At 37.2% G+C, this 21,016-nt stretch overlaps 1 protein-coding gene across 7 annotated transcripts in view; it reads left to right on the top strand.

Moving 5' to 3' along the window:
- Nucleotides 1-21,016, top strand: part of OSBPL9 (oxysterol binding protein like 9) — a 169,468-nt gene that overhangs the window by 99,911 nt on the left and 48,541 nt on the right. For 3 of the 7 annotated variants that reach the window (XM_032302361.1, XM_032302362.1, XM_032302360.1), the window contains exon 5: nucleotides 17,946-18,014. The exons of 2 other annotated variants lie outside the window; for them this stretch is intronic. In XM_032302361.1, coding sequence (XP_032158252.1) covers nucleotides 17,946-18,014 — 69 coding nt within the window. Of the gene's footprint in view, nucleotides 1-7,981; nucleotides 8,305-17,945; nucleotides 18,015-21,016 lie in introns of those variants that run through there. 2 more of the 7 variants (XM_032302365.1, XM_032302366.1) reach the window with 2 other exon arrangements.

The raw sequence follows: 21,016 nt of genomic DNA, 5'->3' as shown, positions 1-21,016 counted from the left end.
TTATCTTTTCATGTATTTACACCCAACTAAATAGGACACTACTTGAAGAGGTGGTTTTGAGCTTCTTATCTTACCTTCCTCTTAGCCTGTAAGAAGTCTTCAGTGGATATTTGATGATACTGATTAATGGAGGCAAACCTTTCAGATTCTTTATTTGCCCTACTAAGCTTTAGTATGAACTAAATGCTGAGAGATTGCCAAGCAAAGGAATATATCACTGGAAGAAGATAGGATGCTACATTGTGTAGGTTTTGCAGTATCGTCCTATATAATACAAAGTATAGTGAAACATAGCAGCTTGCCTGGATATCATACAGATGTATAAAGAGTTGTATAACCTTCAGTAAACTTGGGCCTGTTTTAGAAGAAAACTCTTGGAAGCCCAGAATTCCAGTGTTTAAAGTATTATATATACAATGTTATTCAATGTGGGCAAACAAAGCTAGGTATGAACTTCTTAGATTTAAAATCATGCAGAACTAAATTTACATCCAAAAGAAAATTGCAAGTAAAATGCAAATGAAACACAAAGCAATAAAATCTAAATTGACATTTATTTACTGTGATAAATGATATTGCCTTATAAAAACGGTCACCACTTACAATGTGAAAATGGTACAGACTGTTAGGGTATAGATTCTTTTTAAGTTTGACATGAGTACACTACTGTGGATTATGACTGTCTTGCCATTTTTCTTTGTTCTGACTACTGGGAAACCTTCAGTTGTATATCACATCCTATGAGGTTATTTGACCTTCAGTTCGCACTTAACGTCATTTTCATGGTCAAGGCTCTTCTGTAACAAGGTATTTGTACTTGGTGCCAACTTGATCATAAATAAAAATGGACAATGAAATAATTTGGTACCACTTGGATTTAAGGTTGTTACTGAGATGACTCAGTGTGCGGTTACACAGATTTCTGTAGGTTATCAAAATGAAAACATAGATGATTGTGCTAGATATTTTTTTAGATTCCAGTTTAAAAACCTTCATGTGGATGTATACTAATTGAGTGGTGTAGTGTACTTTTGGTTTTATGCTTTTTGGTTTTATGCTGTAACTTAGTTGATACTCAAAAAAATTTTATACCAAGTGGCTTCTCTAGTAGTTGTTTGGGCCAAGAAATTGGGCTATAATTGTTCTCATCTATATAAGTTTATTATGTAGGCCACTGTAGACTGCATCTTAGGTGGTTATCAAATTGGAATTTCATTGCTACTGTCTTGTAATTTTATGATTTTTGCCCTTTGTCCATTGGCTTTGGTCTTAAGCCCCTAGAGAGAAGGAACATGATACCTTGCGTAAGAATATGGATGAGGGAAATAGAGAGGGCTGGTAGAAACCTCACCAGAAATGCCGGGACGCCTGGGTGGCTCAGTTGGTTAAGCAGCTGCCTTCGGCTCAGGTCATGATCCCAGGGTCCTGGGATCGAGTCCCACATCGGGCTCCTTGCTCGGCAGGGAGCCTGCTTCTCCCTCTGCCTCTGCCTGCCTCTTTGTCTGCCTGTGCTCGCTTGCTCTTTCTCCCTCTGTCTCTTACAAATAAATTAAAAAAAAAAAAAAAAAAAAAAAAAAAAGAAATGCCCCTGAATCTATGAGTAAAACATCATCATTCATAAAGGAAATGTGATAGAATTCAGGTGGCAAATCATTATTGAAGCTAAAAAAAATAATAGAGCCATTTTGAAGTCCTTTTTTTTTTTTTTTTCCAAAATTGGATCCTTCAGTTAATTATGTACCTCCCAAATTTCTGTTACTAGACAAACACAAATTTAGTATTTAAGGTATGATTTGTTAAGCCACTTCCCTGAAGATTAGTGTTTTGAACATACATTTCAATTTTTCAATATATAAAGATCTGTTTAATACCATTGTTTTCTCCTGCCACCTCAAGATTTTGTGTCATGTAGAAAAATAAATGTATTTTGTTTTTCTCCCTTGAAATGCTTTGTTATCCCAAGAAAATGATTGCAGTATAGATACGTCACTTTTTCCACAGGTAAAATGGTATAGAGAAGTAGCCATTTACTTGGGTTTCCTTTAACAAAGGAAAATTCCCTAAGGGTTGTTACCGTTGTCTTTGGTATTACTGAGGGCAGGTGAATTTCTGGCTTCTAAGTTGGAATTTAGGATTCTAGGATTCATTTTTTTATTCAGTTCTTTTGTTCTAGTGGTGGCCCATCTGTCTTGAGCTCTTGGGAAACTAAGAACAAGTCCAGTTTTATAGCTGCAGAGCTCAGTCCTAGTATAAAGTGGAAAATAAAGATCATGAGGATTGAAAGAGGAAAGATTGAAAGAAAATGAGGATTGGAGTTTAAAAAAACCGTGATAATGATATAAGTCATGCTTCTAAAAAATTTTAAACTATGCAGAAGTATATAAAATAAAAACAGTAGTGTTTCCCACACCCTTTCTTTAGAGATAAACACAGTTCTCATTTGTTAACTTCCTCTTGTAAAGTTAGAGGGCATAAAAGTGGGAGCATTTCAAATGAAGAGTAATTATGTAATACAAAGCCATCTCACCCATCTTACGGCAAGGAGCTATGTACTTCCACCAAAATTGGCAACTTGTGCTGTTTTTAACTCATGTGTTTTTAATGAATCCCGCAAATTGTTTCAGGAGAAAGTTAAGTGACAGGTTCTGGATTTTATGTGTGAAAAGTGGGGCAGTAGTACCTAGTATAAGTTTAAAAATTAAATGGTACTAAAAGGCTCATGCATCAAAACAACAGCGTTCTGTCTCTCTGCTTTCTCTGTTCTGCTTGCTAGACTAGCTGTTTTCAGCCTTTTTGTTTATACTGCTGATTTCATACTACAGTACCTGACATTTCATTCTGCCTAAGAGACCTAATTAAGCACCTAATGCATATCAGTCCCAGTGTTGAGGAGATACTACCGATATATTGGTGAACAAGGCAGTACACTATCATAGCCATTATGAGGTTTATAGAGGGTGTTTGTTCTAACCTTGAATAAAATAATTCTTCAATTTGATAGTGCATTGAGAACTGCAAATAAAACAAACTTTTGGAACATGGTCACCTTCATCATGAGATGATAAGGACTGCTTCTACCATAGGACAAGTGGTATTTTTATTCCATATGGCCTGAGTGTCTATGTGGAAATTTATTGGCTAACTTTAGTTTTGAGACTTCCAGGTACTGATCAGACAAAATAGTAGAGCTACATATCCTCCTTCCAAGAGTTGTCTTTTAATGTTATCCATTCCAGTCATTTGGCCAGAGTTACAAAGCAAATTCATAAGAAAACTATGGATTTTTCCTCTTAATTACTGCCTTTTTTGTGCTACCAAAAGTATTTGTTGTCTCTGTGAGGTGACACCAGAGCAAAATGTGATTTATAGGTAAACATTACTGGGCTCTCTAGCAGAAATAATATTTTTGAAAGTAATGCACGAATTCCATTTGGTTAAAAAGGTTTTTCATCTTAATAGCTATAGGTAAATGTGGCCTATTTTTTGCTTGACTTTTGCCAGTTGAAAGACCACCTCACCCTGAATCTTAATATTTTTATTTTTCTCAGGTGGTTTTTGTACTTCTTAGTCATCCTACTGTATTCTTCTTTATCTTGAACAAAAGCAGAAAAAAGCACTAATATAATTTAATCATGTAATAGCCTTAGTTATGTAGTCCAAAGAGAAGTATTGAAGATTTTCTTTTTGATACATACATTGGAAATCAGTTGTTATATATGGGTTTAAGACATTGGTCCCTTAACTTTCTTCTGAAGTAAATTACTGCTCAAGTTGCCAAATTTGCTTAAAAGTCCTATAATTTCTTGGGATTAATTGGGCAAAGTTGCCTCGTAGTGTGCAGTTACTTTTCATATTAAATGCTACATCTTGGGGTGCTTGGGTGGCTCAGTGGGTTAAAGCCTCTGCCTTCGGCTTAGGTCATGATCCCAGGGACCTGGAATCGAGCTCCCCTCTCTGCTCAGTTGGGGAGCCTGCTTCCTTCTCTCTCTCTGCCTGCCTCTCCACTTATTTGTAATCTCTCTCTCTGTGTCAAATAAATAAGTAAAATCCTTAAAAAATAAAAAATAAATAAATGCTACATCTTTATGCATACTAACATTATACAAGGATTAGGAAAATGAGAACTATATGTCTATAACAGTTACCTCTGCATGAAACTGTGAAAAGGTAAACTTTGCACTTTAACTGTGACCTCTTTATTTTATTTTTTTTAAAGATTTTATTTATTTATCGGGGCGGGGGGAGAGCGAGCACAGGCAGACAGAATGGCAGGCAGAGGCAGAGGGAGAAGCAGGCTCCCTGCTGAGCAAGGAGCCCAATGTGGGACTCCATCCCAGGACGCTTGGATCATGACCTGAGCCGAAGGCAGCTGCTTAACCAACTGAGCCACCCAGGCGTCCCAGCTGTGACCTCTTTAAATGGGTAACTAGAACCTAGAGTTTTATATATGCAGTTGAGGAAGACTCAGTTATATTAAGAGGCCATCATAAATAATATACTCTATTGTCATCACCCCTAATCTTTTTTTTTTTATTAACACATAAAGTATTATTTGCTTCAGGGGTACAGGTCTGTGAATCATCAGTCTTACACAAGTCACAGCACTCACCATAGTACATACCCTCCCCAATGTCCATAACCCAGCCACCCTATCCCTCCCCTCCCACCCCAGGCAATCCTCAGTTTGTTTCCTGAGATTAAGAGTCTCTTATGGTTTGTCTCCCTCCCTGGTCCCATCTTGTTTCATTTTTTCCCTCCCTGCCCCCCCACGACTCCCTGCCCTCTTTTTCTGATTTACTTATTTTGCTTAGCATAATACCCTCTAGTTCCATCCACATCATTGCAAATAGCAAGATTTGGGGTTTTTTGATGGCTGCAGATTATTCCATTGAGTATGTATGTATGTATGTATGTGTATGTATATGTGTGTGTATGTATACACCACCCCCCCCCCCCGCCGACATCTTCTTTATCCACTCATCTGTTGATGGACATCTAGGTTCTTTTCATAGTTTAGCTATTGGCCATCACCCCTCATCTTAACACTTAAGCCTATTCATAAAAACTAGTGATAATTGGGTCTGCTAAAATTTTACTAGAACTTTACTATTTACACTATTCTATAAAAAATGACAGTGTATTAGATTTTGAAACTGCTGATTCATGATGATGATGATGATGATGATGATGATGATGATAGGTGATGAGGAAGACACTTTAAAAAAAAAAAATGATTCTTTGGTAAGCACTGTTAAATACGAAGTCACTGATGACCCCTCATGGGTCTCTCTGTCTAGTTGGGGAGATAAGCACATAAAGGACCTGGTAAGCAAGAACGATATAAATAAGTATTACATCTTTTATGGACTCAAACAGTTTATTATATAGACAGAATCAGAGATGTAGATTTTTTCCCCTGGCCTGGAGAACTGCTGAATCAGCCAATATTGAATTACATCTTTTAGGCAGCTCAGGCACAAAATTAACTCTTGGAAATGCAGATATTAAAGGGAAACTTTAAAAGGTATTTGTGGAACTTGTTAGACATTGACCTTATCCATTTGGCAAAATTAATGTATTTTTCTACATCATTGTTTATGGTTTAATTGATATTTATCATATAGTTGATGTTTATTTTCAGAACCTGTTACCATAGGAAATCCATTATTGAGCACTAATATGTACCAGGCATGTGGCTAAATATTAAGGATATAATGTTGAACAAAATAAGATCCTTGCCTTACTAAGTTTACAGTCTAGTGATAAACATTAATAAAAGAATAATGCAGTTAGATAGGAAGCAGAAAAGTGGTTGGTGGAATTGACTGCTGGGGGGCCATTAGGGAAATTTGGGGATGACAGAAATGTTCTGTCTAATTGTGGTGGTGATTACATGTGTGCATACATTTATCAAAGTATATTGAACGGCACATCTAAAACATGTTTTATTATATGTAAATTATTCAATAAGGTTAATTAAAGATAACTCAAATACACATAAAATTATAGCTGGGATAAGAAGAAGAATTGCAGGGGCACCTGGGTAGCTCCGTCAGGTCAGGTCAGATCCCTGAGTCCTAGGATTCACTCCCATGGGAGCTTGCTTTTCCCTCTACATCTGCTTGTGCTCTCTCACTATCTCTGTCACTATCTGTCTCTCTCTAAAATAAGTAAATAATCTTAAAGAAAAAAAAAATTGCAGGAGCCATGAGAACATATGACAGGGGCCATGAGAATATATGATAGGAAGAATTCACATAGGTGGGATGGACAAGATGATGAATAGATGTAAACTGAAGAGGATTGGTATCATAGGAATAGTGTAAAAGACAGAAATAACAGCCTTTGCCAAGGCCCTGAGGTTGAAAAGTCCATAGCAAATTGAAGAAACTTGAAAAAAGGTCATTGTGTGTAGTGCAGTAAATGAGGGAGTGGAAGGTATAAAATGGAGCTAGAGAATAAGTAGGGCTAAACTTTGTAAGCCATATTAAAGACTGAATTGTATCCTAAGCACAGTGGAAAGCAGTTGAAGTTCTTTAATAGGTTGTGGTAGGGTGTGATGAGGGAGTAATGAAATTGGCTTTTGGAAACCAACTACTGTAACTCTAGTGTTAAGAATGAATTGGAGGAACTAGTGTGGATTCAGGAAGTTTACTGCAGGAGGCCCAGACCTAGGACTGAGTGGTCATAATAGAAGTGGACAGAATGGAGAATGTATTAAGGAGGTGAAAATGTTGGAACTAGATGGACTGAATATGGAATGAGGGAGGCATCATAGACTGCTAGGTTTGTGGTTTGCATATTACAGTGGACAATAGTGGTTTTCATTTACTGATACAGAGGCAGTACTGGAAGGCCATGCTTTTGAGGAGCAGATGTGGCAAGAAGAGAGTGCATTTGGTATTTGGGCATTTTGAAAAAATTTACATAAAACTGTAGGTATCTTTAACCTGGAGTGCAGCAAGCATTTATTGAGCCTTCCGTGAGGTGCAGACCAGGCTAGTTGTAGGGGTTAGTTAATAGAGCTACAAAAATTAGATGCTTGGGAAATTAGAGTTGCAGATGTATAAATGACCAGAAAAATAGTTAAGATAAAGAAAAGGAGATTGTTCTCCAGAGCAGTAAGTTAATTATTTATGTCTGTGATTCCCTGCATTTTGGGTGAGTCTCTGTTAAGGTCCTCTATGCCCGAATTTTTTATCTAATTTGAAGTTCTGCCATTTGGTTTCTTGAAGCCAATATGGACTTGGCATCTTCACAAGCCACCTACATGCCTTATGGAGCTGTGGCATAACAGCAGACCCACGAAGTTTCCCTGATTAATAAAACAGGGCACCCATGCTTTTGTTTACTGAGAAAGTATCCTCCCCTCCACACCCGCCCCACTCGACACAAACAACTTTCCGGAAGTAACCAAAAGCAGTTATCCGGATGAAACTTGGTTCCACAGCTGCCAGAATTTTAGGGACAGTGAATTAAAAGTCGGTGGGTGTAGGTGAAGCAGTTTTTCGTCTTCCCCGGTTGCCACGTTATCGGAGTTCCGGGGGCTGAAGTTCTGAAGCCAAGCAGAGCTCCCTTCAGCAAGGACCTCCCTTTCCTCCCTCAAGGGCGTGAGCTCAGCTGGCAGCAGCTGCAGGTCAGGAAGCACAGGTCCTGGTGTGGGCTTGGGTGCCCAGCCCACTGCCCCCAATGTGAGCCCTGGGCTCCCTGAGGTGGGAGCCGGGGTTGGATCTGGACAGGGCAAGCTGGGCTTTCCCGGGCCCACCCGCTGCTGCCAGCCCCTCCTGCTCCCCTCCCACCCCCGCGGGTGGCCCACTCGCTTCCTCTTCTCCACCCAAAATTGGCCTAACGGCCAATCGTCAATCGCTCCCCTCCTTTACAGCAGGTGACCTATGGCCAATCGCCAGGGGTTTCTTTGCCAGGAGCCTCCAGGGCCGGCCAATCGGTGCGGTCCCTAGGCCCAGGCTGGGGGTGGGGCAAGGGTGTGGGGGCGGGTGGGGGGTGTCCCGGGGGACAGGCTAAACCTCAGTGGATCGACTTCACTGCAGTGTGGGGGATACGGCCCGAGGGAGAAAAAAGGGGTGCTCGGAAGCGGCCCCCGACTCCCTCCCCTGGAGGCACAGAGGGCGGGGGCCTTGGCGAATGGCTTTCTTGCTGGCCACTTGCGGAGTGAGTAGACCCTGAGGGTCTGGGAAAGGGGCCGGCCCCCACCTCTGAGTCCCCCGGGGTCCCTGCTGCCTGGCCCGGCCGGGCTGTGGCCGCGAATGTCGCTCTCTCCCTGCCTCCTTTCCGCTGCCCTCTGGGGTGAGTAGGACGCCCTGGCCGCACAGGCCCTCTCTTCTTGGGGAGCTCTTCTCACTTCTTCAGCCAAGATGGGTTGGAGGGTGAGGCTAGGGGCCTCCAGTTTCACGGAGAGGTCATTCGCCACCAAACCAGACTGGAAGAGGGCATCTCAATTCCCCTTTTTTACATTTTTGTGTAACTCACTTTCCTTTTCGAAAGCTGTCTCAAGCTATAAACACAGAAGTTAAGCTTTCCCGTATTGTGAAAGCTTAATTTTGACCAGTTGCCCATTAATAGAGTCTCCAGTTGCAGGCCAGACATTTTCTGTTTTATTTTTGGCACTGTGTTCTTCAGCCTGGCGTAGTATTTTTGTGTGTAATAATAATAGGTGCTATTATTTGTGAGTCTGTGTGCGGGGAGGGGAGTGGTTTCACGCTTCTTGAGTAGCTTGTGCAAGAAAATAACTGAAAACTTTGGAATAGTGTGAGGTTCTCATAAAAACTGGAGGGAAAGGTTTAGGTTCTCAGCACAGCTCAGTTGTGGAAAGTTGAGTATAATGTATAGAAAGCCAGTTTGAATCATGCATTTTTTCAGCATTCATACTGTACTTCAACAAGTATTTTTGTTACGAGGGAGAAATGTATTAAAGCAGAAAACTTTTTGCTCATTTGAAGTAATACTTGGTTTTGCTTGTCAAATTGTTTGCTTTTAGCCGTGTTCAGGAAATTAAAAACAAATCAAGTAATTATTTCTTCTAGTTTTTAGCAGAGTTTAGGGATGTAGTCACAGTTTTAAGAGCTTTTGTAGTGAAATTTAAATTGGAAAGTCTAGTCCACTGTTTGTGAATCATCTTTCAGAACATTGCCTGTATTGAACTGTGATAAAGCCCTTTAGTGAATATTGTCAACATCTCATTTTCTTAAAAGCTTTTTTTTTTTAACTTTCCTTTTTGTGCAGCCCAGCCAGAAGCAACTTAAGTAAAAATACTGTGTCACCTTTCCTAGCTAGGGAAGACAGAAACCACCAAAAATCAGACTTTTAGTTTGAGAGCTTAAATGAAAAGAATTATTGCAGAGAAACCAGATTGGTTTCCAAAGTGTCCTGAATTTGTTTTTGACAGAGATGGCATTATGCTTGAAGTACCCCTCAATAAATACTAGGCTGGTCACATCCATTTCGATATTTCATAAGTTCTAAGTGGTATTTTTTTTTTAGTGCAAAAATAGTAGTAATCGTAGTAGTAGTAATCTACTCAAACATCCCCAGATGATAAGAAGATGAACAGAGAATTTAAATTTGGTTCAGCCAGGAAAAAACATTGCGATCCAGCCATATTTTGTTGGTTGGAAAATCAAGCAGTTACATGGTTTGCAGTATATTGCCTGAGAAAGATAATATCAGGCTTTTATTCTGGAAAGCAAATTCTAGGGTATCCCCTGGGATATATCAAGTTTTATTAGTATCTAGACCTTGTAAGGAGTGATAACTGATGTTTGTGAGGATTCTATAGAAGAAGACAGTTTTAATAATTACTATTATGTGGTTAGCCTACAGATTATATTTAGGAAGATTTTTCAGTAAAGATTTAAAGTATCTCTCCTTAAGTAATTGAAGTTCCACCATACGTTAGTTAGTCATTGAAAGCTATTTTCCATCTTCCTTATTTTCCATGTCCAGTCACCAGATCTGTTAAATTTGCCTTAGTAATATCTATTTGATTTATCCTTTTCCCATGAGATAATAGTTTAATTCAAGCCTCATCATCTCTACCTAGACTTTTCCTTCTAACTAGTCTTACTCCTACCTATCTTTATCTCCAATCAAATCAGACTGAGTCATTCCTGTGCTTCACAGTCTGTTTTGAATCCATTTGCCAAAGTCAGCTGTCTTTCAGGTCCTTCAGGGCCCTTCACAACCTGGTCCTAATTTCTCTCTCTTTAGTCTGAACTCAGCTGCAGGTGCTCTACCCAAGCTATCCATTCCAGCACTACGAACTATTAATCATGTAGAACATGACTTAGCCTCTCAGCTCTTTATCCTTTCACAGCCTTTCCCCTCTTGCTTGGAACTAGAATTGCTGAGAATTCTAGCAAATGATAAATCTCCAGTTCTTCCTCAATTTAACATACACTTCATATGTTAACTTTTTCTTTAACGTTTTCCTATAGGCAGAGCCATTTAGAGTTACTGTTGACCTTTGTGTGCTACTATAACACTTTGTTAATCTCTCTATGGACAGCATTTCACCAGGTTGTATTGTAGATTTTTTTTTCACGTGTCTGATTCTTGCATTATACCCTAACCTCTAGAGGTGAGAGGTCTTTACTCATCTTTGTATCTCCAGGGTCTTTGTCCGTAGTTCAGTGCTTGGCACATAGTAGGTACTCACTGAATGCTTGTTAAATGATGAAAATTTGTGACTTAATGATGTACTTAGTGTGCAGACCTTTATCTCACTTGTACTGGAGTTAAGAAAACCAAGGCCCCAAGCTCTCTGGTTGCTACCACACCTAAGACATGGGATTGGAAAAAATGCTTAGAAACAATATTATAAATGGTGAGCAGATTCCCAGGCAAACTCTCTCTGCCCCCCAATCTCTGTGATCTCTAATATGGTTTAAAGAATACTAGCACTAATTAGTTCTACTGTAGTTAGTATTATAGGAAGTCAGAACATGTTGCTTGGAAGGGGTGAAATTTGAGCTCATTTCAGATTAGGTAATGAAATTATATTTGCTGTTCCTTTGAAGACCATGGTAGTACTTGGTACATAACAGATATTCAGTGAATATTTGTGTCATGAAGGAATGGTTGGGGTGTGTGTGTGTGAGAGAGAGAGAGACAGAGACAGAGACAGAAATAGACTTGGCCTTTTACATTGGAATTCATTTATTTCTGGAGATACCTCTAAGAACTTCGCTTTGCTGTATTTACCAGGCACCCAATTTTGTTTTTTCCAAAATGTGCCACTTCATTCAAGTTATCCTGCTTACTTTGTTGGTTTGTTTGCATTCTCTGCATTCCAAAACATATTTTAAAATCTCGTTGTATTGATACTTCTCACTCAGTTTCAAGGTTACACTAAATGATAGAGTTTGCTTATGTTAACATTCTTTGTCTTACTGTGCAGGACTTGGCTTCAGTTGGAACCTGTAAGTTCTTATTGTTTTTATTTAAATGAAATTACTACTTTTATTAGAGTAAAGGAGTGGACTCCAGGTTTTTCAAATGCCCTAAGGTATTTACTCACGGGAGGAACATGGTGGAGATACTGGCTTCACAGACTCCTAAAATTGGAAGGATCTTAAAGTTTAATATAACCTCTACCAATTTTTCTTTTTAAGATTTTATTTATTTATTTGAGGTTAAGGAGAGAAGACAACTCCCTGCTATGCAGGGACACAGGGCTCAATCCTGGGTCTCCAGGATCATGACCTGAGCTGAAGGCAGGCACTTAACTAACTGAGCCACCCAGGCACCCCTAACCTCTCTCTATTTTTATAGTGGAGAAAACAGTCTCAGAGAAGTGACTTGCCCAAGGTCACACAGTTAAAGACCAGAATAACTAGGATTAGAGCCCAGTAATTCTTGCTCTTTTGACTCTAGGGAGAACTTGGGTGCTACCTTGCTGCTGCTCTTCATCCATTGCTCTCCTCTGTCCCCAAACCTTAGTAATTTTTACAGTTCAGCCACTAATTTTTATTTCCACTAATTTTTATTTCCTTTCAGAGTCAGCATCTGGGTATGAAAAATAACCATCTTTTTGTGGAAGATATTGTTCCTCATTTGGCTTCCTTCTGCTTTCTAGCCTCTTTGCGCTTATACTAACCCTTAGCCTGCGAGTATGCTTTTTCTGGTTATTCTCCATTTTCCTGCAGATTCCTTCTTTGCCATTCTTTGCTCTTTGCTCCAGGAGGCTAACCTTTATAGCCATGTCACCTGAAGTTCTTTCTCCTTTGGATTCTGGTTGGGGTTAGCCAATGGGAGGCAGTGACAGAAGATGGAAGGAAGAAAAGAGAGAACTCTTGGGGTATTTATTCCTCTTGGTCCTCTGTTTTGATGTGTTTTGAGCAGTGGCTACGTACTATAACTAGAGTGTCCTTTGAGTACCTCCAGGTGGTCCATGGTAACCGTTTCCTTCCTTTTCCTCCAGGCTTAGAATGGTGAAGGCTTCCTGCTCTTCCTATTTCCTGGGTACCTCAGCATCCCTTGTTAGTTTACCTAACCCTGCTCTCATTTCTGTGGCCACTTCATTAAAGAGAAGTTGTACTATTCTATTTCATTATGCTGTTTCCAGCCTCCGTCCACTGCTATAATACTTTCCCCCTTACATTTCTGTCCACATCTTGTACTTCACAATGATGTCTCTGTGAAACCTTTCTCATCCCTTCAACTTTGCCCTCTGTTCTCTTAGTACTTTTCTTATAACTCTTATTTTACCATGCTTGAATCAGTTATTTTTAGACAGATATTTTATCTTCTCTTAGAGATTTGAAACTCCTAGGGTATAGTCTATAGCTGCTTTGTCTTGGCATCCCCAATGCATCCAGCACAGTGCAATAGTCAAAAGAGATACCCGATGAATAAATCATTATTGTAACACTGAATTCCAGCCCTAGAGCAGCAGTACAGGTTTCCCCTGCTATTCGAAATTAGAGCATTCCTGTGAAAGCTTTCCTAAGTCAAAATGGTATAAAGCGAAGAAACAATTACCACTAATTTATACGAAAAGATTTTTGAGCCATCCCAGGCCCTAAAAATAACCTCTTGGGCTTTTCTAACACCTTAGGATGTCTTGCTAATCGATACACAAAAAATTAAGATAAAGTACAAGTGCTCACAAAGTTCAAAGCTATGGCAGCTTACGGTGGAGATGCTGTGTGTAATTTCCAGAGAAGGAGCTTGGTGGTGCCACTCTTGCTTGTGGTATGGTACTCTACCTCTATAACAACTTGCTGCAAAACAAATGCTGAATGCTTTTTTTTTCTTTTTGCCCCCCGCCTTTCAGCAGATAATCCTGTCCAGATTTCTTTTGGTTAGTGAAAGCAGGTACTGATGAAGATCTTTAGTAAAAGCAAAGTGGTAACACAAACTTCTGAAAGTTGAAGTGAACCTGCATGTGTAAACTGCTCATGAGAGGAATTGACTTGAGAAGAATGAGTTTTTAGAGGGACAAGTCAATTGTCATTGCCTGGTCTTGCTTCTTGTACTGCCTGTACAATATAGTATCCTACCTTTTACTTGGTTTCTTTTTTTTACTTAAAAATTTTTAATTAGCCACAAGAAAGTCAGCATCTGTACTTGTAATATAATAAATCCTTTAGGGTAAATGAGTTGTTTATACTTTTTTCGCGAATACACAGAATTATAATTTCTTTGATTACTTTATGCTTAAATGCTAGCAGATAGGCACATTTCAGAATTCCTTAGGTCATTAATTTACAAAATTTTCACTACAAAACAAGCACTGGCCTTGGGGATACAGTTAAGAACAACAATAAGTCCTGCCCTGATATATTCTAGTTAGGTTTAAACCATCTTTGTAGATTACTGACCATAGTTAAACAAAACTAGGGTAATTTTATGTACACTCTGGTGGAGATGGCAAAGGGAGAGGGAGAGAGACTCTTAAGCAGGCTCCGCACCCAGCACAAAGCCTGACTTTATCACAACCCAGATGGTGACCTGAGCCAAAATCAAGAGTCCGATGGTCAACCAACTGAGCCACCCAGTGCCCCTATATTATACTTTTAACAGTTCAGCAAAAACTCAGCCTGTTCCTTCTGTGTAATGTTCACTGACAGCTAAAATCAGATATACAGAAACTGTTTTTGGCATATATAATTTGAAGGGATAAAAGTCAAACCAATTAGAGTATCCTTTTCAATTCAGCATTGTTTTTGTTTTATTTTGTTTGGTTTCTTTGAGACCTAAGCTTTTAGTATTGTCTCTTGGTCTGACTAGTTCCATCACTTAGCTCCCTTTGGGTGTTTAATTTTCAGTGTGTTCTGTTTTGCTATGCAGAGAGATCCAGGTTTGTCAGAGAAATATATCAAGTTTTTTTTTTTTTTTAAAGCATTTCACAATCAAAATTTTAACAGCTTTTATGCTAACTAAGATAATTCTGCAGTCTTTCAAAACCTGTCCTACTAAAATACTTAGTTTAAGGATTCATATGTTTGAATATGAGTTTCTCCTAGTTATGCTTGGAGTAAATCTGCGGTATTTACCTAAAACTTTTATTTTTGGTGGATCCTTAATAGTAGTGAGAGAGACTTCTTTGCTTTCCAGAATGCTGTTAAACTGAATGTTAGGTAGTAATTTGGAGTTGGAGAGAGGAAGAATGTATATTTTTCCATCCTGTTGTAGTAAGCCACTCAAGAGCTTATAGAGATCTTGGAATAAGTTAACCTGTAACTTTTAAGAAAGATGTGTCCGGTAGCCTGACCAACCAAGTGGGTGAAAAAAAAAAAGCTTTAGCTGATTGCCAGCACCACATGGTCACAGAGTGCTTTGTTAAGAGGGAGTGATGTAGTTGTTTTTTATGAGTTTGCTTTCTTGAATGTTGAATCACTATTATATTATTGGCAGGAAGGATGTAGAAAAAAAGTTAGGTATTTTGCTTCATTTTACTGGCTATTTTTCTTCTTGGCATTTATTCCAATGTAGTGTTGATTGCTAATTTTTTAGTGTCCCCCCCCCCAAGTTTGTGCTTTTTATTTGTAAATGATGTTATAATTTATTATGCTACATTTTGCTTGGAAAGGTGTACCTGAGCAGCTGTTTTGCCAAATTTACTCTCAAGACATCTTAGGATTTTGTAGGTAATTTTAAGAGAATGAAGCTGATTGATCTTGCAAGCTCAAACAGTTATAAGACTTTTGAAAAATATTTATAAACTTCAGTTTCCAAATATTTTTATAATAGCTTATGAATTAAAATAATTGTATACTTACTTTTTAAAAATCAGACAAATGAATGTATAAAGAAAAAATTACAAGAGTCCCTGTCTCAAATGCCCCCCTTCCTTAATCCCAGTTCCCAGTATTAATATATATGTGTCATGTGTTTTGTTTCTTGCATTTTATTTGAGCGGGTTGTGTGTATAAATAAAATAACTTAAAAAAATGTAGCTTCTATATTATTCATGTGTCCATTTACCTTAATGTAAGCACCCAGTTAATATTCATTGAATTCTGATGGAGCTCTTTTCTATAATTGGCTTTCAACATTCAGAGCCTATAAACTTATGTTTCATTTAAAATAATTTTTTAAGTAATTTGTTGCTGCATTCTGACACTTCAGAGGCAATCTTACATGTCTTCTAGACATTTATATCTCTAAAAGGCTAGTTACATCTTTTATGGAGAAGGAGCCTATATAATTTATTGTCCAAAGGGGAGCACTTTTGAGAGTGAGGGAGGCTGCTTATTTTCTCCAACAATAGACATAAACATGGATGACCCCAGACAAAGTAGGGTATGTGGTTATGCTATTCATAAACTTAAGGTTTTTATTTGTTTTATTTGTATTTTGACAAGAGTTTTTATATGACTTTTTTAAAAAATAAATTGAGTCTTTTGGAAAGACAAGCTATCAGTGATTTAAAAATAGAAAATGGTACAAATGCAAACCTTTTTTGTGCAATTAGTTTGAGTAACCAAATCACTTTATGGAATCAGTATTTTCTTCTGTAAGTCAAAAGGTTACATAATAGTGTCAGTATTGGATTAAGAGATTATGAAGAATAAGCAGTTGTGCTAGAGTTAATGATTTAAGTTCATGAATTTTGACACTGGTACCTGTATCTGATTCCTGTTTGACAAAGTAACTCTCTTTCCCAACTATATGAGCAGTTCAGATTTGTAGTATTTATGTTTTTTAAACAGGAACTTAATACTATGCATAAACCTTTTTTTTTTTTAATTTAAAGGTAAAAGTGATTCTATTTTTGAAGAGTTGATGTACCTTCAAAAATCAGTTATTTTATTGCGGAAGAGGACTTTCCTTATATTGTTGGCCCTTTGTTACCAAGTTAATAATTCAGTACAGTTTGCCTTTTCTGAATTTCTTTTTCTGAAAATGTCATACGGAATTTTTTTTCTAATCTGTTTTCTAGAACTGTTATTTTATGAGTTGTGTATTGCTCATCCCTTTTTTATTACTATTTATTATCTTCAGAGTTTATCAAGTTCCTCTTTTCCATTTTTAAAGGAACATTGTACAGTTTAACTTATGCTTATATCCTTTTATTGATTATGGATCTCTTAAAATTGTTTTATGGCATTATCTGGTTATTAGTCAATTTTGTTTTTATCCATCAGTCATTGAGTGCTGTCTTTATATTAGGCAATACTTTAGGACGGGGAGATGGAGTAGTGAATTCTGGTTATTTATGATTGCAAATTATGAAGAGGAAGTAGAAAACTTACTCTTGTGTTACTTTACACATATTCTTTCATCTGTCAGCAACTTTTGAGTGGTTTGTTATTCCCATTCCTAGATGAGAAAATGGTGGTGGAGAAAGTAGCTTGGCCAGATCATATAGCTTAGGAAGTTGTAGATTCAGGATTTAAAACCAGATCAGTCTGACCTTAAAGCTGTGCTCATTTTAACTACATCAAGCTCCTTCAGGCAGTTTTAAAATTACGTTTTAGTGCTCTTGTGCCATGAATTCTTTTCAGATATTACTGTGATTTAAGAGAAATGTCTAACAGATTGAAGTCAAAGGAATAGTTTGAAATCCCAATTAAAGAAAACCCCCCCACTTCATGATTTGGGTAAATGCTTATAAAATAGGGTTAGTGTCTGTGTACCTTACTGTCTTGTCATAATCAAACGAGAAAACTTTATTAAGTGTCTTGCAGAGGATCTAATACTCTGAAAAAATTTTCAGTATATAAGGTGCATCCGTGGCGAATCCATGGGATTAGAAAAAGACCTTTCCTTTTAGGATATTCTTGGGGGTACCTAGCATGCTGGTAAGATAACTATAGCCACCATGATGATAAAAGAACCTGGTTTGGAGCCTTAGGTTATCAGAACATTAACTTAAATGGAAAATAGCACGAAGTTACAGTGAAAGAAGTCATGTAGTAATGGGCTCAATTTTGTTGACAGTTTCAAATTGGTAATCTTCAAATCAATTGAAGTTGAATGAGTTGAGTATTCTTTAGGATTAAAAATAGAAATTCTTGCCCTGAGGAATTCCCTAGACCTCTAAATCCTGTTCTTCCTTTAGCTGAAGTGGTTAAACCACAGAGACAATAGAGATTATAAATTACAAATGTTTCTAAACTTTCACTAATCCCAGGAAATAACAGATGAGTATACCCCACATAAAATTGTGATCTCATTAATATTTCTGGTTTCTTTAATAAACTTTTTTCATCATTAAACCAACTTATAAGTCATTTGGTAAGGAGACAAATGATACCATTTCTCAAAAAACTTAATTTGCTAACAAATTTCTAAGGAACAGAAAAGCTAGTAAGTTTGGCATAATATATTTTTTTAACTTACCATTTGCTGCTCATGTACCTCCTTTTCCTCTGAATAGTTAGAGAATTTTCTCTTATTATTCCTTTACTTAATTATTGATGTCAGACTCACAGCATGGTAAAGTAACTTTCTATTCTCTCTTTTCCTTACTTTTATGGAAGATCAGTACCACACTTGCTTTTTTCCAGTCTTCTGGTATCTCTCCAGTTCTTGAATTTTCAAAAATAATTGTAAGTGATTCAATTGTAAGTATGCTCTATACTTCTTTCATTGGATGAAAGCATATCTGTGATGTATGTCATCTCAAATTGCTAATTGTGAACATAAACTTTCCAGATACTCTCGTATCTGGAACAACATTTCTGCAAAGTTTTCATTATTTTAATGATAGGGTATGTGTTTTGCTAATTTTTAAAAATCATCTACTTTTGCCTGGATTCATGTTGTTTATTTTTCACTAGGAGGCTTATTTCTTTGGTGTTTTTCTTTTGTTAAATTTTTAAGCTGTTACTTCCCTTTGTGGTTCTACTGATAACTTAAATTCTGTGTTCTTGTTATTCTGAACTTTCTTGTGAGAATTACATGGACTAATTTATCTATTTTCCTTTTCTCCTTTGCAACATATTTTTATTATATACTATTTTTTTCCTATGTAAGAGAAGACACTAAATACAGGGTACTTAGACCTTTACATTTTTGTTGTAAAGTAAGATTTGGTAGGAAAATATTACTCATTTGTTAATTTCTTTTTACAGTGTTGGTATTCAGCCATAGCCCTTCCTGTTCTATGTTATTCTCCTCAGTTCCTCAAATTACTCATGACTTTCTTATTTCCTGATTCTGATCTCAGCAAGACCTTAAGCCACCTTTTACCACCTTTGCCTCCACTGTTCAATACTCTTCCTCTGTCACCAGGAATTACCTTAAAAGCTCTTACTCCCTGCCTCAAAAATTGCCTCCTGTACTGTTGTACTAAAAAAGGACCTCTGCGAAGCAGCTACAATTCATACGTATTTCAGACAGTTTTAAGGACATCCTTGCAATAGTCTTTTTTTAAATGGAGGTGAAGCATTTGGTTATATATATATATATATATATATATATATAAATAATATTTAATGTCCCAACTAAAGTCATTAATAGGAATTCATTTAATTTTTCTGACATTTGTTAGTTTTGAAGTGCCTTCTGAGAAGTGATGCTCTTCAATGTAAGTATTAGAAAGATAGTAGGAGGTACTCATATACAGCTTTGAGGCAGTTTGATATTCTTCTGCCAGTCTAGATACTATTTTTGAAGTTGGGTCAGATGTTTCTCTTTATGTATTTTAAACTGGATACATAGGTCCTGGCTTATGTAGAATCATGTGTTGTTCTTCTTGACTTTAAAAAATGTACGTTACTGAAGGTTGCTGGGGGGTGGAGGAGTAGGGAGAGGGTGGTTGTCTTATGGACATTGGGGAGGGTATGTGCTATGGTGAGTGCTGTGAAATGTGTAAGCCTGATGATTCACAGACCTGTACCCCTGGGGCAAATAATACATGTTAATAAAAATAATTTTTTTAAATGTACTTTAGCTTTCTTTATTAGCAAAGTATTCTTGAATACTAGGGACTATTTTGTTTTCAATATATTTGCCACATAATTTTTTTCCTTTACATAGATTTCTAATTTTATGGATTTATTTAATTTATAGATTGGGTTTAATTTCTATTCTAATTTAACTTTTTTTTACACTGCAGACCAGTTGCCTTTATTTCTCTGTAATAGTTGTGTTTAACCTAAACTTTAATGAATTCACACAGAAGTCATCAAAGGAGAACTGTGGCTCATCAGTATAGTAAATTAGGGAGCAGCAACCTCTTTGGTCCTGAATGCCAAAAGGGCAACATAACCACTTCGGTCACAAAGTGTCCACAAAGAACATGGACAAAAAGGAAAGAAGGACATGAAGAGGGGAGTGAGGGAGTAGACAAAGTGGGGGAGAAAGAGAGCAGAAAAGCAAGAGGAATCTAGGGGAGAGGAGTGCGAGGTCATGGGGATGACTGTATCACTTCAGCAACAGTTGTCCGACACAGCAATTAGTACCACATACATTTATTCAAGGCTGAACCAGCCCTGGAGGTTGTAGTGTTGAATGAGTGACAGAGAATGTGTATCTGCTTAACTTCCAACCTAATTCTACAAGATGTCCCAGTTAGAAGTATGAAGTCACACCCTGTCTTAAAGGATCTGCTCTGTTCAGAGTTCTTTACAAAGAAGGCTACACTCTCAAAATGGTGTAAAGGACTGTATTCTGATTTGTTTTAAAACAAAATTCCATTTAAAAGGACATGAGTAAGTGTAGGATTTTATATTGTAATGTTGAAAGAGGAATAGCTATGACTTCAAGGGAATTTTTATGAAATAGTGTATGTTAGGAGGTAATGAGTCCCTTGAGTTACTCAAGTGAAGACTAGAAACTTCTTTGAGAGGGAGGTTGGACTAGATGGCTTTGTTTCTGTGTACTGTAAGTCATAATATGTAGCAAAAATTTGCATTTTCTTTTTGTGTGCATTATTCTTATAAGGTTGAGAAAACAGTTTAATTTCTATCAGTTGTCCATGTTACTGATAAATTTGTGCATGTTATTTTATTGATTGCAGTTGGGGCAACTATAAATACATAGATTTTCTTTCTTTCCAAATATGTATGGGTTACTGTACAAGGGAGTTTAGGCCAGTTCTGGGATTTTATGCTAACAACTCTAGTTATAAACCACCTATTATAGGTTACATAAAAATGATTTCGTGAGTAGATCTTTGACTAGGATGTTATGTGTGGAGTTTATTCTAAAATAAAAGGAGATGTTGTATAAGTCTATCTAGAGGTAGGTCTCAGAAGAGAGCCAGGGTGAGGTGCTAGGATTACAGCAACATCAAAGGGTTGTTTTTTAAGAATTAATTTGGATAGTTTTAGAGCTCAGTAATTAATTATGTTTCCATTTATTTACTGGAGGGTTTTTAATGAGATAGATTTGTTCAAAAGGATATGTTAATTATATTTTTATTTTTATCTTTTATTATATTTCTTTTCAGCGTAACAGTATTCATTGTTAATTATTTTTATAGTGGTAGCTAGTTCTAAATGGATTCAAAAGAGGGAAAATTCTTAAAAATCATTTTTTCTTATTTAGATGCTTCACTTCTTAATTTGTTTATGAATATGCCATTGAACTTTTTGATATTTCGCAA

Source organism: Mustela erminea, chromosome 10, assembly GCF_009829155.1.
Source record: "Mustela erminea isolate mMusErm1 chromosome 10, mMusErm1.Pri, whole genome shotgun sequence".
Classification (NCBI taxonomy): domain Eukaryota; kingdom Metazoa; phylum Chordata; class Mammalia; order Carnivora; family Mustelidae; genus Mustela; species Mustela erminea.
This window is presented reverse-complemented; position numbering and strand designations above follow the sequence as displayed.